Source organism: Electrophorus electricus, chromosome 6 (genome assembly GCF_013358815.1).
Source record: "Electrophorus electricus isolate fEleEle1 chromosome 6, fEleEle1.pri, whole genome shotgun sequence".
NCBI lineage: Eukaryota > Metazoa > Chordata > Actinopteri > Gymnotiformes > Gymnotidae > Electrophorus > Electrophorus electricus.
In genome coordinates this window covers 547,480-573,195 of record NC_049540.1, presented here as the reverse complement: position 1 = coordinate 573,195, position 25,716 = coordinate 547,480, and the positions used below count along the sequence as shown (strand labels likewise).

Here is a 25,716-nt window from a genome sequence, read left to right as displayed (position 1 = left end):
AAAACATCAAGTAAAGGTGAATATTACAGGGGGTTGGGGTTGAGTGACAGTTGGCACATGGTTGGGGCCAGTTATGGTAGATTGTGGTTGTGAGATGATTGTAAAGGTTAAGTATGTAGTTAAAGTACCAGCAAAAGGTTTGGACAACTGGAAATGTTTTTATAGTCTCCAAGGCATTCTAAACTAGTTTAATTTCTAAGTTAGTGACATGGGGTGTGTGGTTTCTGGTTGGGAGTACACTGTGTGTGGGTGTGGTTTCTAGTTGGGCATACACTGTGTGTGGTTTCTGGTTTGGCATAGACTGGTTTCTGCTTGGGCGTACACTGTGTGTGGTTTCTGGTTGGGAGTACTGTGTGGTTTCTGGTTGAGAGTACACTGTGTGTGTGTGGTTTCTGGTTGGGAGTACTGTGTGTGTGTGTGTGTGTGTGGTTTCTGGTTGAGAGTACACTGTCTGTGGTTTCTGGTTGAGAGTACACTGGTTTCTGGTTGAGAGTACACTGTGTGTGTGTGTGGTTTCTGGTTGAGAGTACACTGTGTGTGTGTGGTTTCTGGTTGAGAGTACACTGTGTGTGTGGTTTCTGGTTGAGAGTACACTGTGTGTGTGGTTTCTGGTTGAGAGTACACTGTGTGTGTGGTTTCTGGTTGAGAGTACACTGTGTGTGTGGTTTCTGGTTGAGAGTACACTGTGTGTGTGGTTTCTGGTTGAGAGTACACTGTGTGTGTGTGGTTTCTGGTTGAGAGTACACTGTGTGTGTGGTTTCTGGTTGGGAGTACTGTGTGTGTGTGTGTGTGTGTGGTTTCTGGTTGAGAGTACTGTGTGTGTGTGTGTGTGTGGTTTCTGGTTGAGAGTACACTGTGTGGTTTCTGGTTGAGAGTACACTGTGTCTGTGGTTTCTGGTTGAGAGTACACTGTGTGTGTGTGTGGTTTCTGGTTGAGAGTACACTGTGTGTGTGTGTGGTTTCTGGTTGAGAGTACACTGTGTGTGTGTGTGGTTTCTGGTTGAGTACACTGTGTGTGTGTGGTTTCTGGTTGAGTACACTGTGTGTGTGTGGTTTCTGGTTGAGAGTACACTGTGTGTGTGGTTTCTGGTTGGGAGTACTGTGTGTGGTTTCTGGTTGAGAGTACACTGTGTGTGTGGTTTCTGGTTGAGAGTACACTGTGTGTGTGTGGTTTCTGGTTGAGAGTACACTGTGTGTGTGTGTGGTTTCTGGTCGAGAGTACACTGTGTGTGTGTGGTTTCTGGTTGAGAGTACACTGTGTGTCTGTGGTTTCTGGTTGAGAGTACACTGTGTGTCTGTGGTTTCTGGTTGAGAGTACACTGTGTGTCTGTGGTTTCTGGTTGAGAGTACACTGTGTGTCTGGTTTCTGGTTGGGAGTACACGGTGTGGTTTCTGGTTGGGAGTACACTGTGTGTGGTTTCTGGTTGGGAGTACTGTGTGTGTGTGTGTGTGTGTGTGTGTGTGTGGTTTCTGGTTGAGAGTACACTGTGTGTCTGTGGTTTCTGGTTGAGAGTACACTGTGTGTCTGTGGTTTCTGGTTGAGAGTACACTGTGTGTCTGTGGTTTCTGGTTGAGAGTACACTGTGTGTCTGTGGTTTCTGGTTGAGAGTACACTGTGTCTGTGGTTTCTGGTTGAGAGTACACTGTGTGTGTGTGTGGTTTCTGGTTGGGAGTACACTGTGTGTGTGTGTGGATTCTGGTTGAGAGTACACTGTGTGGTTTCTGTTTGAGAGTACACTGTGTGTGTGTGTGTGTTTTCTGGTTGGGAGTAGTGTGTGTGTCTGTGTGTGTGTGTGGTTTCTGGTTGAGAGTACACTGTGTGTGTGTGGTTTCTGGTTGAGAGTACACTGTGTGTGTGTGTGGTTTCTGGTTGAGAGTACACTGTGTGTGTGTGGTTTCTGGTTGAGAGTACACTGTGTGTCTGTGGTTTCTGGTTGAGAGTACACTGTGTGTCTGGTTTCTGGTTGAGAGTACACTGTGTGTCTGTGGTTTCTGGTTGAGAGTACACTGTGTCTGTGGTTTCTGGTTGAGAGTACACTGTGTGTGTGGTTTCTGGTTGAGAGTACACTGTGTGTGGTTTCTGGTTGAGAGTACACTGTGTGTGTGGTTTCTGGTTGAGAGTACACTGTGTGTGTGTGTGGTTTCTGGTTGAGAGTACACTGTGTGTGTGTGTGGTTTCTGGTTGAGAGTACACTGTGTGTGTGTGGTTTCTGGTTGGGAGTACACTGTGTGTGTGTGTGTGTGTGGATTCTGGTTGGGAGTACACTGTGTGTGTGTGTGTGTGTGTGTGGTTTCTGGTTGAGAGTACACTGTCTGTGGTTTCTGGTTGAGAGTACACTGTGTGTCTGTGGTTTCTGGTTGAGAGTACACTGTGTGTCTGTGGTTTCTGGTTGAGAGTACACTGTGTGTCTGTGGTTTCTGGTTGAGAGTACACTGTGTGTCTGTGGTTTCTGGTTGAGAGTACACTGTGTGTCTGTGGTTTCTGGTTGAGAGTACACTGTGTGTGGTTTCTGGTTGGGAGTACACTGTGTGTATGTGTGGTTTCTGGTTGAGAGTACACTGTGTGTGTGTGTGGTTTCTGGTTGGGAGTACACTGTGTGTGTGGTTTCTGGTTGAGAGTACACTGTGTGTGTGGTTTCTGGTTGAGAGTACACTGTGTATGTGTGTGGTTTCTGGTTGAGAGTACACTGTGGTTTCTGGTTGGGAGTACATTGTGTGTGTGTGTGTGGTTTCTGGTTGGGAGTACACTGTGTGGTTTCTGGTTGGTAGTAGACTGTGTGTGTGTGGTTTCTGGTTGGGAGTACACTGTGTGTGGTTTCTGGTTGGGATTATACTGTGTGTGTGTGTGTGTGGTTGCTGGTTGAGAGTACACTATGTGTGTGTGGTTTCTGGTTGGGAGTACACTGTGTGTGTGTGTGGTTTCTGGTTGAGAGTACACTGTGTGTTTGTGGTTTCTGGTTGGGAGTACAGTGTGTGTGGTTCCTGGTTGGGAGTACACCGTGTGGGTGTGTGTGGTTTCTGGTTGGGAGTACACGGTGTGTGTGTGTGGGGGGGGGGGTCTGGTTGGGAGTACACTGTGGGTGTGGTTTTTGGTGGGGAGTACAGTGTGTGCGCATGTGTGAGTAGGAGCGTGTGTGTGTGTTTGTGAGTAAAAGTGTCGTAGAGACAGCCGTACTCTTTTGATCACTGCAGCCTTATAGTCAGAGAAACTATTCTTCTCTCATTAAACATTAACAGAGTTTACCTCTCACACATGTACACACACATGTATGGATATTGATTAAAAGCAGGAACCCTGAGAGGACCGAAAGGGTCACTCACATGGACACACAGGGGTGCTTGCATAGACACACACACACACGCAGAACCAGAGGCAGGCGTGCTCCCACACACACGCGAAGGGCAGGTTGCTAACGTTTGGCAGGCAGAGCAGTGGTAGCAGCGATCTGGTTTAATGAGCTGGCATTGATGGCAAAACCAGATACCTGAGAAACCCCCACACACGTCCATTCATCCATACACACTTCGGGGTCCTTAAATTCTTTGGCCTGGTTACAAGTTATTTACTTATTATATAATTACACTGCAACACATTACCGTTATCAGTTTAGTATTCTAACAGTTATGTCAAGAAGTTACTGTAGGTAGTGTGGGAGTGTGTAGGGTCCAGGCAGAGTGATCTCACTGACAGTAAACCAACTACACACTAGACAACAGGAACTTGTAACCAAGTCAACAAGTAGGTGAACTGTAGCGTTGGCCAGTTTTCCTACCGTCGTAAGCAGTGCGTGTAACGGAAGCGTCTGGGCCATCACCAGAACAGGTGTCTACACTCCCCAGTAACTCTCAGCGTTGTGAGAGACGGAACCACACACACACTTAAGCGAATTACATTACACTCTTCAGAATCAGACTTTAGACAGCATCTGATGTGTGAGGGGACTACCCCATCCCATCCTAATTTACAGGTGCCTTTGTGCAGATTAAACACAAAGCTGTGCCATCAGTGTGCCTGTACCACAATAATTCTATAAAAGGTATCGTGAAAAAAATGACCATTTCTAAAATGATCCCACAGGAGTCCACATTTATATCGCTAGAGTTGTTTGTTGTTTAGACGTTTCTTTCTTAAGATGTATTCGGCACAGGTCCGTTTCAAATACTGTAAAGTCGCAGAGGCCGCACGTACCACACACATGCGTCTCCTACCAGCACAGCGGGGCTCGCGTGTTCCCAAAACTCCAGCAGAACTTGAAGTGCACACGTGGAACACCGACAGATCCACCACTGCATGCGAAGGAGTCGCATCAGTTAAAAACGACCTGTCCTGACTTCCGAAAGGAAAACTGGGCTATGAAATATGCAGCCGCTGAGCACGACTAACCCGCAGCTAAGATGAGTCGGACACTGCTGCCTTCTAGAGCTCAACATCTTGGGGGATGCATTTAAAAGCCCAACAGCAGCGGCCTTAGTCAGGACAGAAAACCTCTTCGTGAACATAAACTAAAATAACGTTTAATAACGGCTCCAGAAACAGCATACCACCTAGCGACAGAACGCGGATTAAGCGGGACAAACTCAATAACGTTTCAAGCACCTAGAAAGTTGACTTTGGAGGAATCCTGAAGTGAAGCGTTACTTACAGACATAACACGCGCATAGTACGCATCAACAATGGCGAGATGCGCGTGCAGTTTGTCCGCTGGTATTCGCTTGCAGCCCAAGTTACATTCAAACAGACGTACGCTGACCGGAGGTACAGACCTTAGTGTGCAACGTGAAGAAACTACAGCACCGCCTGGCGAAAACAAGACGCAAAACATTTGGTCTTTATTGTTCGTCTCTCTCAACTACAAAAAAATCTTTGCTCAAGTGTTTCTGTGGTCGTGACTCTTGGCACTAGACCCTTGCACAGTTGCGGTGCTCACAACACTCCACTGGCTGGGGTTTACATTCCTATGTCCTCTGTGAGGTAGACAACCCTTGCAGGCCAGACGTGTGAAATAACTTCATGTGGAGTTACACAGCAGCACAGGGGCTGCAAAATGAATTAATCATAGCAAAGAAAAATCTGTTGATTTACACTTTTATAAAAGCCACCAAACGACTGGTGGGTGACGTAATTGTTTGGTTGAACAATTTTCTTGATTCTTCTCTAAGTTTGAGGCATGACATGAGAGTGAACACTGAAAACTTACAGGCAACAGCAAGAACCATAAAACTGGAACCTGCTTTTTAGCATTAGACTGAATGTGAAGAAATTATCCAAAAATGCTAATGCAGTTACGATTCAATGAATATTAACAGTTACCGTGAAAGCTAACACTGTCCCAACATTGTGTACAAGCTGCTGTATTTGGTGTTTTGTTATGATATTGAAACAAAGTCCTCCTGTTTACTGCAGGGCTCCGTGGCCAGGCTGGAGGCTCGGGGCCGAGCACTGCTCAGCTGGTACAAGCCATGCTGTGTGGGCGAAGGCCTGCTGTGGCTGGCTGAGCATGTGGGAGTGGTCTCTCAGGACATGGTGAGGAGGAGAGAAAGCCCTGCCCTCCGGTGTGGTGGGAGGAGCTCTGTTGTTGTTGCTATGCACACTGGAAGAGGTGTGAGCTGTTCTTGTGGCCAGTACCTGCTGTATGTGGAGGATCAGCTGTGGAACAGAGAGAGACAGAGAGAAAGAGAAAGAGAGAGAGAGAGAGAGAGAGAGAGAGAGAGAGAGAGCAAGCAAAGCAAAGTGTTGGTGGTGTTGCATGTGATGGAGTCAGTGGTGGTGGTGATGTGTGAGTAGTAGATGGTGAGTGTCTGTAGTGGTCTCTGTGGTAGTGTCTGTGGTGGAGGTGTTTGTGACAGAGAATGACACCAGGCCGCTAACAGAGTCCAGCAGTACAATTTAATCCGAGTGTCATTTGTACTGGGACATCACAACCCTTTGTGTGCATACGTGTGTGATGTTTATATGTGTTTGTACCTTTTGTTGATCCTGTAGCTTCTGTTGGTACTTCTCGATCCTGTGTTTCCTCTCTCGGTCATACTGCACTTTATTCTGGACAGCCAGAGTCTTCAGATGATCCTTATCCAACAAAGGGTTATGTTTCCTCTACACACACAAACTCAACAACTCAAGACCTAATTACATGCAACACGATTACTTAGCACTAGACGACATCTCAAACACACAGACACTCACCGCTTCATGTAAGAAGAACTCCACACTCAGATTCTGTCTCCAGGCTCCAGACTCAATGCTATGTAAAGCTGTCTGAAGTTCAATACGACCCTTCTTTAGCATGGCCTAATGAACACACACACAGACACAATAACTGCTAGATAACATCAAACAAACTCCACGCTCTCTATTAACCTGCTGTTGCTTTTCAGCACCATGGACAGCGTTCTTCGGCACGCAGCACAGACAGACGACTCACCAACGGTTCAGCACCACGGTCAGCTCTTAAGAATGAGTCTCCGTGTCCCGGGGTACCACGTATGTGTAATAATATGTGCACGTGTGTGTGTATGAGAGAGAGGGTAGCTATATATGTATTTGTGAGTTATTGTGTGTGTGTGTGTATACGCCAACAGTGGCTTGAGGTCCAGGCACACCCACACCCCGTACACATGAGTAGAGATCGTACCTCCAGTTCCTTATTGGATTTCCTCCACAAGCTGGCGGGAGTGCCCAGCTCATTGGCACCCTTTATGGAGGCCTAAGAGGGACATACATAGACCAGTGAGGACTGGTTAGAATGCACACATAAACCAGCCTGCCGCATATGGCTGTGTGTGTGCATGTGTGTGTGTGTATATATAATGTATATGTGTATATATAATGTGTATATATATATATACATATAAAATGTGTGTGTGTACCGTCTCCTCTGCTTGGTACTCTTCCCATGCTGCTTTTCTCTCTTCCACACTAAGCTCCTCCTCTACTCTGTGGTCCAATAGCGAATCGTGTTCATGGAAGCGCACTATGCTCCGCCCACACTGCACCAAGAGGAGCGCCAAGACCTTGTCCTGCATGTGCACACACACACACACACACGCATGCATGCAACTGCACAAGTCATTAAGCGTGTGTTTGAATGTTTACTGTAAGCAGGGTTGTGTGTGTGTGTGTGTGTGTGTGTGTGTGTGTGTGTGTGTGTGTGCACGTACCGTGGGCAGGCTGGTGTGTGTGCGTGGGTCCAGGTCTGGTTGGAATCGGTACAGCTTACTCAGTTGACTGTGTGTAAAGTGTCTCTGGATTTGTTGGTGGTCGACAACACGGGACGATAAAGATTGCTTAGCAACCTGACGCTCGTAAATCTTCTGTTCCATGGTCCCCTGCCAATAGCCAACATCACCATCACATCAAGTTTTAATATTGCATAATATAAAGTGATATTGAAGTGTTTTCGAAAGAGTGTACTATGTATATTAATGAGAATGGGTGTGTGTGTGTGTGTGTGAGTATGGGCGTGCGTGCGTGTGTGTGTGTGTGTGTGTGTGTGTGTGTGTAAGTATGGGCGTGCGTGCGTGTGTGTGTGTGTGTGTGTGTGTGTGTGTGAGTATGGGCGTGCGTGCGTGTGTGTGTGTGTGTGTGTGTGTAAGTATGGGCGTGCGTGCGTGTGTGTGGGCGTGTGTGTGTGTGTGTGTGTGTGTGTGTGTGTGTGTGTGTGTGTGTGTGTGTGTGTGTGAGACTGTGTACCTGGGCTAGGAAGCGGTAAACGTAGACGGTTTTCCTCTGTCCAAAGCGATACACCCTAAAGATGCTCTGAACATCATAGGTGGGGTTCCAGGAAGCATCAAACACTACAACCCTGTTAGCAGCAACCAGGTTAATACCCAGAGAGCCTGCCCTGGTGGAGATGAGGAACAGCCTGCCCCTGGGGGGTGATTAAAAACCAGGTTAATACCCAGGGAGCCTGCCCTGGTGGAGATGAGGAACAGCCTGCCCCTGGGGGGAATTAAAAACGCTTCTGGCCTGCAGATACACCCTCCTAACCCACTAGACACTCCACACCCTCTACACCTTGTGTTGGTTGGCGTGTGTGCATGTTACCGTGTGTTTCTGAAGTTGTTGAATTCCTGAGCCCATTTCTTGCGTGCAGTTGCACTGGTAGAACCATCCAAGCGATAGTAGTCTTTATCTCGCACCCAAGACATTGTTCCTGACACACAGACACACACACCCCTCTGTGTTTTCGATTCATTTAACAAACACTAATGATTACAGATGATACTTCCAACTTGTTTGTGTTTGAGTGTAATAGAGAGCATGAAGTGTGTGTGTGTGAGTGTGTGTGTACGTTTGTGTGTGTGTGTGGGGGGGGTCCCTACCTTTATACAGAGATTTCTTTCCATCTCTCTTTGCCTTATTAGCCAAATCCAAGAAGGTTTCAATCAGGTCCAGTGAAACTAGAGACTGACTGAATACCAACCTGTGGAACATCAGCGTGTTACTGTCACACATGCATTTGTGGGTGTGAACGTTTGTGTATGTGTGTGTATGTATGTATACGTATGTATATGAGTGTGTGTTTGTGTATGTATGTGTGTGTATATGAGTGAGTGTGTGTGTGCGCACGTGTGATTTACACTTTTTCTCGTAGCTGTTCAGCACAGTGCAGTATCTCCATCAGTAGTACTAACTTCTCTGAATGTTCCAGCACACACGCGTCTGCATCACTCACAAACTGTCTGTACCAGCCTAGTGGAGGTCCACCGAATACACTCCGACCTGCAAACACACACACACACAACTCTGTGAGCGGGTAAGTGTGCGTTAGAGGAGAACTCTGGTCTCCAGCAGTGGGAGTCCCTCTCCCAATTAGAGTGTATTCACGAGAGAGAGAGAGAAGGAGGGAGAGAGAGAGAGAGATCAGGAGGGAGAGAGAGAGAGAGATATCAGGAGGGAGGGAGAGAGAGAGAGAATCAGGAGGGAGAGAGAGAGAGAGAGAGAGAGAGATAGCAGGAGGGGGCGAGAGAGATAGCAGGAGGGAGAGAGAGCGAGAGAGCTAGCAGGAGGGAGAGAGAGAGAGATCAGGAGGGAGGGAGAGAGAGATATCAGGAGGGGGAGAGAGAGCGAGTGATAGCAGGAGGGAGAGAGAGAGAGAGAGAGAGAGAGAGAGAGATAGCAGGAGGGGGCGAGAGAGATAGCAAGAGGGAGAGAGAGCAAGAGAGCTAGCAGGAGGGGGCGAGAGAGATATCAGGAGGGAGAGAGAGAGAGAGAGAGAGTGATAGCAGGAGGGAGAGAGAGAGAGTGATAGCAGGAGGGAGAGAGAGAGAGTGATAGCAGGAGGGAGAGAGAGAGTGATAGCAGGAGGGAGAGAGTGAGAGAGAGAGAGAGAGATATCAGGAGGGAGAGAGTGACTTGTGTTACCTTCATCTGTGTGACCTAGTGCGTTTCTCCCCAAGTCTGTGACCTCTGACCCCAGCATAGCTAGGGGTTGAGTCTGTCCTGCTGATGGCCCACTCACAGAACTCCCTCCTGTTACTATGGAAACCACAGGGGTGGGCTCGTCCCCTCTGCTCTGGATTTCATGAACACATACACGCGCGCACATATACACACACACACACACCCCAAAACAACAAAAACAAACCATTAACGTACAACCTTTAGGTGACTTGATAAGATTTACTTCTCTGTTCAGTTTCCGTGATTCCAGTCTGTCTGATTATGAATCTATAAGTGTGTGTGTATGAGTGTGTGCGCATAGGTGTTTAAATGTGTGTGTATAAGATACGTGTGTATAATAGTGTTTGTAAGTGTGTGTATGGGTGTATAAAATTGTGTGTGTATGAGTGTGTTCATACCTTGTTCCCTTTATTGAGGTCAGCCATCTGAAGGCACCATGGATGAGTCCAAATGAGACTGAGAATCTGAAAATCCTGAAACAACCTGTTCACCCCATAACCTTCCCCTACACACACACACGCACGCACAGACATATGCACAGGCACACAGACACACACACACAAACAGATTAATCTAGCTGCTCCGTGGAGGTGAGGTGTGTTTGTACGTGGCCGGTGTGTCAGCACTCACCCGTGTAGTTTTGGAGGTAGTGTCTATATAGCTGACACTGTAATGATGTCATCCTGATTGACAGGACGTACTCCCGCTTAGGGGGAAGGAAGGGGGTCAGTGCAGAGTAGTCCCGCCTCTACAACACACACACGCAAAAGACGAATTAGACAAATACATTCGTACACACAACTGCACACTCGTTCCTCCACTAACCCTTTTCCTTGGTCTTTCCTGGTTTTTCCTTTTTTCCCTGGTCTTCCCTATTTATTCCTTTTTTTCCCTGGTTTTCTCTGGGTTTTCCCTGGTCTTTCCTGGTTTTCCCAGTTTTTACCGTTTTTTTTCCCTGGTTCTTCCTTTTTTTCCATGGTTTTTCCTAGTTTTTCCTTTTTTCCCTGGTTCTTCCATTTTTCTGTGGTTTTTCCTAGTTTTTCCTTTTTTCCCTGTTTTTTCCTCTCTCTTGCCCAGCCCTGCTCCGCCTCTCTCTGACCTGAACACATCCCGCCAGGACTTCATGGAGGACGTGGACACGTTTCTTCATCAGGCTGACGTCTGAGGGGGTGGAGTCGGCACACAGCCCGTTCTGGATTGGGTTAATGAACCGGTTCTGGAACTCCCTCAGAGATCCCAGCAGATTCTCCTTAATGAAGCTGACCATACAGTAATCTACAACAGAACATCACACACACCATTGCTCACACTCCACACACCTTTAATTTGTGTCTATCTGAACTAAAGGACGGCCCTATCTCTGGACATCAGGGGTCCTCACAGCAGGCGTGATGTGGTCACGCTAACGTGTCTGACCCAAGTTACAGCTGTTACCCTGCTATGGAAAGGAAATGTGAAAGGTCAGGGTTAAAGGTCATTACACTCTGTGAGGTTGTTCTGGAGCGGCGTGCCCGTGAGCACGACTCGGCGGCGTGTGCGGATTGAGCTCATGGCTTTAAAGATTCCAGAACCTTCTGTCCTCAGGATATGACCCTCATCACACACCACTATGTCAGGGCCTACACACACACACATACACACACAGAAACAAACGTACTGAAAATGATGGAGAAAACAAAAATAAAAAACTGAAGACATTTGACCTCCGGGGTTCCCCCTGAGCATCAGTCTGAATGGAGCTGTATTTGGCAGGATGTGTGTGGAGGTGTACCAGGTTGCTGCAGTGTGCTGTGTAGGATCTCCTGGTGTCTCTGGTCTAGGGTTCGCTTGCCCTTGGTGAGGACACGGTACAGCTCATAGCTCACAATCATCACACCTCCACCTCTGTGCCACCTGCTCAGAGCCTCCACCCGACACGACACCGACTTCACTGTAGCCAACTCCAACACCTGTGTGTGTGTGTGTGTGTGTGTGTACGTGTGTGTGACAGAGAGAGAGCTCAATATATGTAGCATGCATACATTACATCTACAGTAAGCACCTTACAGCCATGCCATATGTGTGTGTGTGTGTGTGTGTGTGTGTGTGTGTGTGTGTGTACCTCTAGTGTGTGTTTAGTAATGCCACACTGCGGGAGTGTGTGTGTATGTGTGTGTACCTCTAGTGTGTGTTTAGTAATGCCACACTGCGGGAGTGTGTGTGTATGTGTGTGTACCTCTAGCTTGCGGACTCTAAGACCACGCTGCCATTTGTCAAACTCAGCCCTCCAGTTGAGCACCGTGTTGAGGGGACACACCACCAACGCGGACTTCAGTTTCAGAAGGTCATTAGTCAACACTGTGTGTAGGAATACTATCACCTGTAACACACACAGAGCGCTTTATTTAACCACAGAACCATCTCTCACACTCACACAGTGCTGTGTCTCAGTACCTGCAGTGTCTTTCCGAGGCCCATGCAGTGTGCTAGAATACAGCCAGAGCCAGGAGACGACGTCACCTTCGCCACACACTCACAGCAGCTGTCCCACATAAACCTCACCCCTACACACACACACTATAGTCAAAACCAACACACAGCAGCTTAGAAGCTGTAGGTGTTACACATGTAAGTATAACTACTTAGTAATTACACAGGCTTACAACACACACACACACACATACACACACTATACATGCACGCAAAGTCACACAGCATACCCACACACAGCATATACTCACACAGCATACCCACGACCACACAAACAGAATACACACCCACACACACAAACCTTCTCGTTGGTGAGGTTTCAGTTTACTAAGCAGCTGTGTGTCCACTTGCACCAGACATTCATGTGTGATGTCATCCTGTTCTAGAACTAGAGGGGCGGGGCTGGGGGCGGGACCTTCCACAATTATCATCACCTGAGAGGCGGAGCCAAGAGTGCATGCATTACGACAGCGGTCTAATACCCAAATCATCAGCTTAGTAACCAGGCCAAACACTGCGTTACTACGGTAACTAGACGCGTCACGACGCTTCCTTCTGGCTGCCTGCTCGTTTACAGTAACGAAGCACAAACACGCACACACACCTCTGAGTCGTCAGTCCCTCGCTCTCTGCTCTCCTCCACTCTCTGTCTCTCTCTCTCTGCCAGCCTCTTCCTCCTCTCCTCTTCCTCACGCAGGGCCTCCTGCGTCTCCTTGGCCAGCTGCTCCACCTCCAGGATCTTACGGATCTTCCTCCGGCCTTTAGACACAGCTGTGAGGTCTTCCTCATCTTCCTCATCACCTCGGAGAGTGTCAGCACTCACATCCTCACCGTCTACAGAACCCTGTGTAACACACACACACACACACACACGGTCCAAAAGGCACAAGCATGTGAGCCCAGACAAAGTGGAGTAACAAACACACACAGTCCAAAATACACAAACACACACACACACACACACAGGCACACACACACAAATGGTCCAAAATTCACACGCACACGCATGCAGCCACATGCATGCACCCACACACCTTTTCCAGAGACGTGTGACGTTCAACACTCTCAGCTGAACCCTCGTCATTCTCCTCATTACAGTTTAGTCGTTTTTGGCTATAGAAAAAAAAATTACAAAACATTATAAACCCATCAACTATCAATAATTCACCTTATAAACCCATCAACAATCAATAATTCCCCTTCTAAACCCTTCAGCGATCAATAATTCACCTTCTAAATCCATCAGCAATCAATAATTTACTTTATAACCCTATCAGCAATCAATAATTTACTTTATAACCCTATCAACAATCAATAATTCACTTTATAACCCCATCAGCAATCAATAATTCACTGTATAACCCCATCAGAATCAATCACCTTCCATCAACCCTGGGACGTCATTCATAACAAAACCACCAACTGCTCAGCTGCCATGGAAACATCAACACTAAACTCCACGTACATGACTAAAGTTTCCAGTAACCAACACTGATATTCAGTACTAATCCCTCATTGGTGGCTTTACCTGACATCCTCACCCTCTGATTGGCTGAGCTCCACGCTCATCGCTGACTCCTCACTGGCTGAGTCATAGCTGTTGCTGTCCACTACCCAGACAGACGAAATGTCAAAGTTAGGCAAAGTTTAAAAAATGGATTTCTAAAATTAAACACACCCTAAAAACGCCAGGGGGTTTCTGATAAATCATTTGGCTAACCAATGATCAGCTTGGGCTTCTGGTTGTCTCTCCCACTCGTCTGGCTCTCTATCACTCCTTTGGGCTTGGCCTCCCATGGGGTTAGGCCCCGCCCAAGAAGGCGGTGACGGCGCAGTGATGTTATGGGAACGTCGGAATCTGAGCTGTTATCTGTGGGCTCGCCTGCAGACAACGAGAGTTACAAACACACACGGCAGGGGAAGTCAGACGCTAGTAAGCTTGCAGCCTGGAGAGAACGCCCAGCACACGTGAGCTCAACCTGGCTCCTCCCACATGAGAGGGGAGGAGTTCCTCGCCCATTATGAACAGTTGCTCAGTCACTTACTGTCTTCAGCAATGCTTTTATCCACTGCCATTTCCCCACTCTTCTTCCCTTCCTCCTCATCCTCACCGACGGAGCGGTCGTCCTCAGACGTGCTGTCCTGGTCGGAGTTGGACAGATTGGCTCTGATCTTGGCCAGAAGGATCTGCTTAGCAATTCTACAGACAGGGAGCAAGATGGAGAGAGACAGATGAAGAAAGAAGTCAGTCATTTTGATTCCATTAAATTATCTGCTGTGTGGGTTTGGTGCTTTTATTTAACTGCTGTGTGGGTTTGGTGCTTTTATTTAACTGCTGTGTGGGTTTGGTGCTTTTATTTAACTGCTGTGTGGGTTTGGTGCTTTTATTTAACTGCTGTGTGGGTTTGGTGCTTTTATTTATCTGCTGTATCATCACTGTGGACCCACAGTGCATTGCAGGCTTTTTTTTTTTTTTTTTTTAATACTTACTTCTTTTTTTCCACTGATCTTGGATCAGCACTTTTTGTGCAAACATGCCTTTTCTGCATGTGGGATTATCCCAGCAAACTCCAGCACTTCTGACTGTAGGTTTTACTCTGACTCCAGATTAGAGAGTTCTACTCTGAATCTGAAGCCCGAACGTTACCCGAGCCTGGCTGCTCTGGAATAAACCAGCACACACACACATAGCAGAGCAATGTGCTCCTGTGGTCCCTCACACACATAGACTGCAATGTGATGTGCTCTCTCTCTCTCACACACACACACATAGCAGAGCAATATGCTCCTGTGGTCCCTCACACACACACACACACAGCAGAGCAATGTGCTCCTGTGGTCCCTCACACATAGACTGCAATGTGATGTGCTCCTTCTCTCTCTCTCTCACACACACAGGAAGGTGTTTACACAGACAGACTCTTACATGGTGCAGCCCAGGTTCTGTCCTGCAGAGTTTAGTTCCAATCTCACATCTTAACCAGACTTAATCAAGTCCTTCTGTAACATCTCAAGCCCCACATGTAATCTAGACCCACAATGCCAGACTAGGCCTTGAAGTAAACATGGCACTGGTGGCAGATGTTCCGGACGGACTGAAATGTGCAGTACTGGCTCCAGTCCAGTTCACACAAACACCCTGCAGAGGACGTTGCACTGTGGTGCCCTAGCACCCGCTAGCCAGCTGTGCTTCAACAGACTGTATTACAGACCAGGTCACTGGGATTGATCAACAAGAGCCTTGAGGGTATTTTTGAGGATTTTTTTCCAACACCCAATCAGGCAAAAACAATCCAGCTTTGTGTACGACTGAAACGCCCCCAACAGAACTAAGCCAGGTTACTCCCCTCAGACTCTGCTATCATGGCCTCAGGAGACACTCTCAAGGTCGGTTTATGACGAAACCAGAAACTCCAAGATTAAAGGTCTTAATAAAGAGACAAGAGACGAGACTAGTGTGGGGTAATTATTTTATTTCAGCACTGCTTACATACAGTGGGACTTGGCACAGTTTGGTTTATTCTTAATGCATTTTTTTGCATGCATTTGTTTTATTAAATTTAAATCCACAAGTTTAAAATGTGTGCGAACTGCAATAAGACAAATACTGAAGTAAGCATGCAGTGATTTTGCTGGATTTTTGGATCCTGACACGAAGGGTGTTCATTTACAGCAGTGAAGCAGGATCCGGGGGGAGGGGGGAGGGGGGGACGGACGGACAGAGAGAGACACACACACACACACACACACACACGAGAGAGAGAGAGAGCGAGACACACACACAGCGAGACAGAGAGACACACACACAGAGAGAAAGACAGAGACACACAGAGAGAGAGAGAGAGAGAGAGACACACACACACACACACACACACACACAGCGAGACAGAGAGACACACAGACACACAGAGAGAGAGAGAGAGACACACACACACACACACACACACACACACACACACACACACACACACACAGAGAGAGAGAGAGAGACAGAGACAGAGAGACAGACAGAGAGGTGGGGTTAGTGGCAGGGGAAGCAGGTGTGAGTAGCTTGTCTGGAAAAGCGTCCCCTCACCCTACACTGCAGGGAGAAACAAACCAAACACAGGAGAGAAGAAAGAAAAGCGTTCACACACACTTATCAAGTTTTCCAATTTACCCCACACAGTCTCAGGCTTGGAGCACACAGCAGGGAGTGGGTGAAGGTCACGAGGTCAGGTGGCCAGCTAAGACCAGCGCAGCTCCCAACACTCCAACAAAGCTAGCAGACCGGTCAGTCCCAAAGCACCCGGCTGCCTTCTGCAACCACCAACACACTTCCACACACACTGCTTGCGTCGCTCCCAGGAGACTAAAGCCCTCCTCACTGGGTCCAGATGACACTACCCACAAATGCCAATTCACTTCCTGACACGTACTACAGAACGCTCCCCTCTCACAGGCTTGCACCAATCACACTGCCTGTCTAATTCCACACACCATACCGCATTTTAGACTCTAGCAACAGACATTTCTCCATGACCAGGGACAGCCGCGGTAACGTGATACGTTGGAGTACTGTGATAAGCAGAGTACTGTCCACATACCCTCCTGAGCAGCGTCATCTCTCAAGTGTTGCTGAAATACTCTCGTTTGTAGTGTTGATATGCTTTTGAACAGTGTTCGTCTGTAGTACTAATAGTGAACAGTACTGTCACTAATAGTGAATACTCCCACAAGTAGTGTCGATACTCACGAGTACTGTCTATATACTCTCGTGGGTACTGTAAATATTTTCTTCTGAGTATTGTCGGTACTCTGTCATGAACATTTTCTGTACACAGAGCTGTCTAATGGACACCAAGTTAATTTGTGAGTTTGGATGTTTTCTGTAGTTGTCCATTGTAAGGCACAGAAGAAAAATAATGACCTTTCTGGTGCAATCAGTCTAGGACACACCTAGTAACAGCAACTGAAGATGTAAAACAATAACAGTAATGAGCTCCATATAACCTCCGTAGGTGCCTTCACATGATGACGTGTAAAACAGCTAACAATGCCAAAAAAAAATTGTTATTGTTCATCCTAACAACTAGCCAAAAGTAACAAAATCAGTAATATGATATACAAAGCATTATTATTATTATTATTATTATTATTATTATTATTAATTGAAATTAAAACAGGTGTGCTCCTGTACGGACCATCTCTAAAGTCCCATTTACTTTCCAAACTTTTTCCAACTCATCCTACAATTTCCATACACACTGTGTGCAACATACACTGTCCCTTCTTTGATTGCAGCTTGTGAACGCATTTATATAAAAAGCTAAAGCATAAAACACTGACACATCCAGCAGCTCCTGTTTTACACACGTCTGCCTCTACAGTCACTGGCCACTTTATTAGGAACTCCTGTCTTTTAGAGATCTGGGATTACAGACTGTGGCCTGTCTGCACGCCTGCCCAGTTCATCCGGTCCTGGCTCTGGTTCTGACCAGATGTGGGTCCAGTGGTGGAACTTTCCCAGTACTGGGGGGCTTTTGCAGGAGGTGGGAGGTACATGCTGGGTTGCCAGTGGTTAGAATATCCAGCAACCCCATGCGTCCCTCCTCTGTCTTTCTCCCAGACAGCACGTCACCTCTACTCTCTGCACACTTTACCACCTATCTGGGTTGCCAATGGTCAGAATATCCAGCAGCAGTGGTCCTGCGGTGAGACTCACAGTTGACTGGGCATTGAAGGGCGGGGCATGGCAGCAGAGACGCTACAGTCTGCAACTATGGTGGTCCAGAGAGTCATAATACAAAAGCAGTTTAAAATGCCTCTTTTGTGAAAGCAACCAGAAACCTAACACTGTAAATTACTAGAGAGAAAACTAAACGTCACACCGGCCCTAAACCAACTGACCTGAACACACCAGAACATGGGGGGAGACGCTCTCTTCCCATTGGTAGTTTGTGTCATGATTCTCTGGGACACCATATCCAGAATGACAGCTAGGTATCGCCATAAAGAACGTCACTAATAAAGTGGGTGATGAGGGCAGAGTTTTAATCGACCTACCGTTAGCAAACCAAACAGCCCTGGAAATGATTGACCGAGAGTACTGCACTTCCAGAACCATCCGGCTGTGCCCTACAAACACACACACACACACACACACACACACACGTGCGCGCGCGCACGCACACACACACACACACACACACACACACACACACACACACACACACACACACACACACACACACACACACACACACACACGACAAACAAGAGTAAGCGCTCTCTTATGACATTAAAGCCACTGACGTGTGCACTGATGCCCTTATGTAAAACAAACACTAAAACTGATAAATAAATATCTCTTCCACACCAACAGTGTGGAAACAATTAGTGTGTGTGTGTGTGTGTGTGTGTGTGTATACACACACACACACACATACACATTCCGAGCGTTGAACCGGAGTCTAGAAGGAGTGTCAGGTAGGTGTGTGTGTGTGTGTGTATGTATGTATGTGTTTGAACATACGTATGTGTATGTGTGTGTTAGGGTCCCAGCACTCTGTTTCCTCAGGATGCAGAAAGTGTTCAATGCAAATGTGACATAGCTGCTAAGACATGTGAGGTCAACGGCACATGAAACACACACAGACTCAGTCAGATGGAGGCCCCACAGGTCACAACAGCTTCGCAGGTCTCTGAGGCTCAGACAAAGGGCTCACAGTTCACACAGCTCCTTTTAACAGAAACAAACCACAACAGAACAAAGCCATACAGCTGATCAACTCGAAAACACAGCACGGAACTTGTCTCAGGCCAGCACACAGAACAACGCTTCCTGTCTCCTTCACGGACATTTTTGGAATATCGTTTAGGTGACCTTCAACCTTCAAGTTTAGGAGTGTATATGCGTTTCTTACATGTTTATTACATGCTTTACCCCAATGGTAGCTGCTGCCTAAATGTCATGTGTTTGTGTGTGCGTGCGTGCTACATGTTCAGTCTGCGCAGAACCAGACCAGTGGTGGCTTCGGCACGTGTGTGGCGTGCACGCGTGGCTGTGCGTGTATGTGGCAGTCCCAGTGCCTGCGAGACCCTGAAGCACGTGTGGGCTGTGCTGGGCTGTGCTGGTGGACTCCAGCGTGTGTGCGAGACGCCCGGACGCTCTTCTCCGTACCTATTCTCAACATCCTCCTCCTCCAACACCGGCGGCTCCATGGACGGCTCATCCAGCTCCTCACCTGCAGGGGGCGCAGGGAGGACATGCGTTAAGGAGTCGTTCCCTACCGCGCAGCAGTGGTACCGTGCTGGTGGGACACGCCCAGGCACTCACCAGACGACTGTCGGTGGAAGGTTCTGGAGCCCAGCACCATGACGTCACTCAGTGGGTGGATCTTCTGGTCCTGGTCTTCAGAGTCACTGCTGTGCTCACTGTCCACCTCCTGGTCCCCTATATCGCTGGACGAGCTCTCGCCTGCAGACACCATCTTAGCAACCTTGTGACCTACGGCTCTCCTGACCTTTGACCCTGCGTCCTTGGCACCAGCGACGGAAGACGAGGAGGAAGACGAGGAGGGGGACGAAGACCTTTGTTTCCGTTTCCGCGGGTTCCGCTCTTGGCAGGGCAGGGTGGATTTCACCAGACCAAACAGGCAACGTTTCCTGACTTCCCGGCTTGTTTTAGCTCCGCCTCCGTCACTCTCGGGGCCGCCTTCTTCCTCGCTGGTCGCCATGCCAGCGGCGGCGGTTTGCAGCAACACGGCGGGAACTTCGTCGGAGTCCGAGTCCTCCGCTAGCCCAGCATGCTTTGCGGTGGGGGGCGTGTTGGTGCGGCGTCGACGGGGGGTCGTTTTCACGCGGGGAGATCGTTTGTTCCCTTCGTCCAGCGTCTCGTCTTCATCGCTGTCCTCCTCCGGGCCCACACCTCCCCCTTCCTCCATCTTGTCCACTTTCTCCTCCTCTTTTCCCTTCATCCCCCCATCTGTCCTCTGCTCCGCCTCCATCTCCACCCTTTCACTCTTGAACTCTACGCTGGCCCCTCCCCCCGGGGTCTCCGGCTTGTCCACCACAGCAGCGGGGTTAGCATTAGCGTTAGCCACAGGCGCTCCAGCTAGTGGTACCGGCGTTAGCTTCACCACCAGCTCCTTTGTGACCCCTGCAGCCTTTGGTACCAGAACCTTCCGGGGCCGGCCCCTCCCCTTTGGTCTGTGTGTTTCCACGGTAATGTCGCTTGATGCTTTGGCTCCACCCAGCTCTCGGTTCAGGGCTTCCTATAGTTGAAGCAGCAAGCGAGAGACAGCGAGAGACAGAGCGAGCCTCGGATCAAAACACTCACCGTCCCACAACAACTTGTAACTTAAGCCAAACCAATATGCATGATATCTAATTACAGCTCTGCACAATCAAGGTGTTTTTAACACAGATTTAAAAAAAAAAATCAAATGTGCTCAGAAATTAAAATCTTATCAATCCTGAAAGTATGTGCATCACTCCATCTTATACGTGGTAAATACAAACAAAATGAGTGGAAAAGATTCCAGAATCCCCAATTCATCAGGTGTCATATCTTGAGAGATCAACAATATTTGCTTTGGGAAATCATGAAAGGACACACATACACCCACACACACCTGGAGCGCAGTGTGCGCTTGCTGCAGGTCCTGCAGGATGGTTTGGAACATCCGGAGTCTCTTGGCTCTCTCCACATCCTCTTCCTCATTGACCTCTTCATCCTTCTCGCTCTGAATGAAAGCCACGAACGACTGGTTCAGCGACGTCGTCATGTCAACCACGCGCTGCACACGCTCGCACAGTGCCGGAGACGGCGCCATGGGAGGTCCTGCCCCAATTACCCCACGACCGGCCTTCTGCCTCCCCCGGGTCCCGCCTCCTACAGTTCGACCAATCACAGGCCTTTCAGAGCCAGTTTCTGGGCGGCGCTTGGGGGTCCAGATCTTTTCGAGGTTCTGGAAGACGGAGTCGCAGGCCAGGACGAGGTCCGTGAGCGGCTCTGGACTGCACACGTAACAGTACCACTTCCTCTCCTCTTCCAAGATGGCAGACAGCTCTCTTCGGCCAAGATTGCGCAGGACGCACTTCTTACAGAAGGCGTTGCTGCAGTAGTCACAGCCAATCAGATTGCCTCCCTCCGCACACCACCTGCACCAACAACAGCAGCTCTTTATCCTGAACATGCAAACGAGACCTCATTACCCTGTACTGTTCACCCGGAACATGCAAACGGGACCTCATTACCCTGTACTGTTCACCCGGAACATGCAAACGGGACCTCATTACCCTGTACTGTTCACCCGGAACATGCAAACGGGACCTCATTACCCTGTACTGTTCACCCGGAACATGCAAACGGGACCTCATTACCCTGTACTGTTCACCCGGAACATGCAAACGGGACCTCATTACCCTGTACTGTTCACCCGGAACATGCAAACGGGACCTCATTACCCTGTACTGTTCACCCGGAACATGCAAACGGGACCTCATTACCCTGTACTGTTCACCCGGAACATGCAAACGGGACCTCATTACCCTGTACTGTTCACCCGGAACATGCAAACGGGACCTCATTACCCTGTACTGTTCACCCGGAACATGCAAACGGGACCTCATTACCCTGTACTGTTCACCCGGAACATGCAAACGGGACCTCATTACCCTGTACTGTTCACCCGGAACATGCAAACGGGACCTCATTACCCTGTACTGTTCACCCGGAACATGCAAACGGGACCTCATTACCCTGTACTGTTCACCCGGAACATGCAAACGAGACCTCATTACCCTGTACTGTTCACCCGGAACATGCAAACGAGACCTCATTACCCTGTACTGTTCACCCCGAACATGCAAACGAGACCTCATTACCCTGTACTGTTCACCCCGAACATGCAAACGAGACCTCATTACCCTGTACTGTTCACCCCGAACATGCAAACGAGACCTCATTACCCTGTACTGTTCACCCCGAACATGCAAACGAGACCTCATTACCCTGTACTGTTCACCCCGAACATGCAAACGAGACCTCATTAGCTCATTTTGCCCAGGCGAGTTCGTGATTTTATTGTTTGTCTACATTACTCAAAAGGAGCTAGCTCCAAGCTGTCTCTCTGATACAACAACCACAAGGCCACCCCCACCCGAATGGCCACACCCCCATTCAATTGCACATGGGCCAAGTCTGAAAACTCCAAAGTGAAAATATTTGCCCAAACCTGCACTGTTCATCCATTCCCTCTGAATCTTTACTGATGTCATCACTCATGTAGTACTTAAAGCAGGCCTGGGAGAGAGAACACCACACACAAACACACACCCCCATCAGTATAACTGTAGTCTATCTGCAGTGCTTCAGAGTTCAGTTCACTGAACTCAGTTCAGTGTCCCCCCCCCACACACACACCTTGCAGATGAGCACTTTCAGAGCTGGGTGCTGGAAGACAGAGTCCCTCTGGAAATGGTTGACCTGCTGACCACAGGCAGTGCAGTTCACTCTCTCCATATCTGAGCCCACTAAACACCAGAAACAAATGCACACCAATCGCTTTGTACAGGTCGCGTTGCAATTGTATCTCTGCAAACCACTCACTGCTATGATCCAGAACCAGTGAGTGCGGCTGACCATTCACGGTCAGTTTAACATCAACCATCGGCCCGATCAGAACGTGTCTGTGGTACCTTTCCTCTTGTCGGAAACATCTTTGTTCTGCCTGTAGACGCGTTTACTGCGAAATTCTGGGCCTCTGAACTCATCACGAACATCATTACCCACAGACTCAGGCTGCACAAAAACTGTACCTGCATGATGGAAAAAGGAAGAAAACTACAATACCCATCAGCCCCCACATGGAATGCTCGCAAAATTGTGGAAGTGATATCAAAGCAGAAATTTCCACAATTTCAAACGGTAAATTTTACCTTACATTCACATTTGATTAAATTAAAACTTTAGTTTAGGAGACATTCTTAAATATTTAAGTCAACTGGCCAACAAGCAGGCAAGTTCACAACCTCAAAGATTGGAATTTATAACCTTGAATGCAGTGTTTCTAAATCAAGAACGTGGTTCTTAAACCTCACAAAATACAGCAAGCCAGAGTGTTTTTAATCAGAAATAGGTCCATGTTACTCGCTGGATCAGTAATAAAATTTAGAAAGTTGTCTAGTCTCTCCAAATGTTAAGCACTCTGATCCAAACTGGTCTACATTTTTGCCATCAAGTCTCTGAGCAGAAGGCCAGGGTGAAGTCCCGGCATGGAGGTAGGCAGCGCACCTTTAGGCAGGCAGCTGGTGTCTGGCTCGCTGGAATTGATGGACAACACGTCTTCTGCTCCGCTCTCGGAAGAAGCATCTGACTCGTTCAGGCCACTGCGCTTCGACACCATCAACGGCTTCCTGGATTTAGTCACCATATCAAAACGTAAACATACACCATGAATAATAAATAACGATATCAAACTGTAAATGTTAACCTCATGAATAATAATGACATTAAACCGTAAACATTCACGTCACGAGTAATAAATAATGACATCAAACTGTAAAATGTTCATCTCATGAATAACAAATAACTACAAATATATTTAAAGTGTTGATCACACACTATGTTTGATACATCTATAATTTCTTGATTGCTAAATAGTCATACAGTAGAGCAAAATTAAACTGACCTTTTGGATCGAGCTGTGGAAATTGTCTTTGTCGAGTTCCTTGGCTGAACACATGAAAAAACACACACACTTACTTTGTACCAAGACTAGAAGCATACAGTGTGTGATTGTGTGTGTATGTGCGTGCATGTGTGTGTGCAACTCTTCTGAGGTCCATACAGCTGCCTGTTGTTGCTCAATAAACTCCTTGGCCACTGCACCTGTGAATAAAGCAACCAATCAAATGAATTGATTACAAGGGTAAACACCAGTAAGATTACTACTGTCACATTAATAAACACATTCACCAATACTACTGTCACAGAATAAAGCTTGTGCAAGGATATTGTGACATGGTTGTGTGTGCGCTGGTGTGTCCACGTGCGTGACTCACCACTCCAGTGTCCAGGCAGGCTGTGTTCACTGCCCTGTTCTGTGGACAGTGCCAGGAACTCGTGGAGTTTACTGATCAGAACGCCCAGCTTGCCCCCTGCCCCTCTGCTGCCCCCGGCAACGGGCTCAGGCCTACAACGGCACAAGATCACAACAACCAGCACCGCTTTATGTTAACCAGGCAAGTCATTAAGAATATGCTTATGTTAACAAAAGCACACGCCCTCTGACTGCACTACACAGACTACGCACCAAAATCACACGTCCACTGCAAATATGAGCTACAAATCTAAAACAAAAATAAAGTGATGTACACACAACTCTAAGAAAACACAATCCCAAGCAGAAAAGAAGGAAAACTTTTTTATAATAAAAATTCCTGTTGCTTTAATCCCCTTTACCCAATAAATATACCCCAGTAGGAATTTATATCACCTTCACCCATTAAAAACACCAAGGCATAAATATTAAATCACCTTTACCCAATAAAATAACAACAGCTGGAATATTTGCCACCTTTATAACAACAAAGAAGGAACAAGAAAGCCAACTTCAAGTCCAATGACTGCCTTCACATACACTAGTCTGACAAGGTCAACTCATTATGCAGGACCAAAAACAGGCTCATCCAAAGGCAACATTCTGAAACCAATCAAGCAAAGTTGTGTGCAGTGTGTAAGATTTACTAGGCAAAATATTTGTACAAATTTATGAAGATTGACATAATATTTTCAATTTGATTATTCAACACATTATGTACTATTCCACTGGTTGCACTAATATTTACAGACCCCTGCACTCTTTAGCTAGGCTGTCATCTTTATTTTTAAAAGTTGACCTGTTTTCTAAAAGGTGACGAGCGGAGGCTGAACACTGAAGATGCTTTGGGCACAGCAGAAGAAGATTGAAAGTGTCCATTAGTCATATATACAGACAGAGTCCAGTGACACGCACAGCTTCTGTGTGAGCTCAGATCTCAGGGTCAGACACTGCAGCTGGAGCTGACAGAGCTGTGGCTCGAACACGGCCTGCCAGCCCGAAGCCACCTCGATGGGCTACAACCAGGATGGTGCACGGCTGTCACTTGTTCTGGTCCTCAGATCATCTCTAAGCCCTTCCCTCAACCAGACCGACAAGCGCACACGTTTCCAGCTGTACGGGTACCTGTTAAGTAGCTGGCTGGCTACTTCAGTCTCAGGCCCAAGTCTCAGACCTTCTCTGGTAAATGTCTCTGGTGATTGTGTTAGATAGCGTCTGCCATGTTTTTGTTTCACAACAAACAAGCAGCAACCCATGAAGCAAAAGCACGACTCCTAACCTAACCTAGCCTAGCCTAACCTAGCCTAGCCTAACCTAGCCTAGCCTAGCCTAACCTAACCTAGCCTAGCCTAACCTAGCCTAGCCTAACCTAACCTAACCTAACATAGCCTAGCCTAACCTAACCTAACATAGCCTAGCCTAACCTAACCTAACCTAGCCTAACCTAGCCCAGTTTATCTTAGTTAACGAGAATACTGAGGTAGCTAACCAACGATGTATCTCTTACCTCAGAACCTCCGTAGTCATCCTCTGGCCCTGTAAAGCAGGATCTGCTGTTAAAGTTTAAAAAAACAACAACAACCCTACACTTAATCTCAGATTCCCCGCAAGCGATGAGAAGATAGCGGCACACAATGTTCGGTCCTGAGGGAAAACCAGTCACACACCCGCCGCCATCTTGCAGCTACAGCGCTAGCGGCGCGCTAAGATGGCGCCGTGGTGTGCGGCTCCTGCCCGTCGTCATTTCCGAGGGCGGAC

General features: G+C 47.8%; 1 protein-coding gene across 2 annotated transcripts; it reads right to left on the bottom strand.

Moving 5' to 3' along the window:
• Positions 1-4,799: 4,799 nt before the first annotated feature.
• On the bottom strand, positions 4,800-25,663 carry LOC113568191 (transcriptional regulator ATRX-like). 2 transcript variants are annotated; one of them, XM_035527468.1, is made up of 35 exons: positions 25,466-25,663; positions 23,921-24,051; positions 23,707-23,747; positions 23,548-23,591; positions 23,151-23,272; positions 22,556-22,675; positions 22,281-22,390; positions 22,093-22,160; positions 20,488-21,016; positions 19,191-20,127; positions 19,035-19,098; positions 13,918-14,072; positions 13,593-13,754; positions 13,401-13,482; positions 12,907-12,985; positions 12,477-12,716; positions 12,174-12,306; positions 11,837-11,946; positions 11,619-11,762; positions 11,175-11,352; positions 10,885-11,022; positions 10,503-10,678; positions 10,034-10,151; positions 9,802-9,908; positions 9,365-9,515; positions 8,581-8,722; positions 8,323-8,423; positions 8,045-8,153; positions 7,691-7,868; positions 7,159-7,326; positions 6,868-7,017; positions 6,633-6,704; positions 6,185-6,289; positions 5,966-6,094; positions 4,800-5,647 (listed from the first exon to the last, which is right to left on the bottom strand). In XM_035527468.1, exons 1-35 carry the CDS (start codon positions 25,483-25,485, stop codon positions 5,396-5,398), a joined length of 5,565 nt encoding a protein of 1,854 aa, XP_035383361.1. In that variant the 5' UTR covers positions 25,486-25,663; the 3' UTR covers positions 4,800-5,395. The 2 variants fall into 2 exon arrangements, with proteins under 2 accessions (XP_035383361.1, XP_035383362.1); XM_035527469.1 differs by having other exon boundaries at positions 5,966-6,067.
• Between the last annotated feature and the right edge of the window lie 53 nt (positions 25,664-25,716).

Bases quoted from the DNA above. Each gene is read 5' to 3' on its own strand.
- LOC113568191 (XM_035527468.1), bottom strand. From the start codon at position 25,485: ATGACTACGGAGGTTCTGAG. The intron at 8,154-8,322 runs GTAGGGACCCCC...TCTGTGTGTCAG, and splicing joins AAAGAAATCTCTGTATAAAG to GAACAATGTCTTGGGTGCGA. The intron at 7,018-7,158 runs GTACGTGCACAC...GTGCACATGCAG, and splicing joins CACACACCAGCCTGCCCACG to GACAAGGTCTTGGCGCTCCT.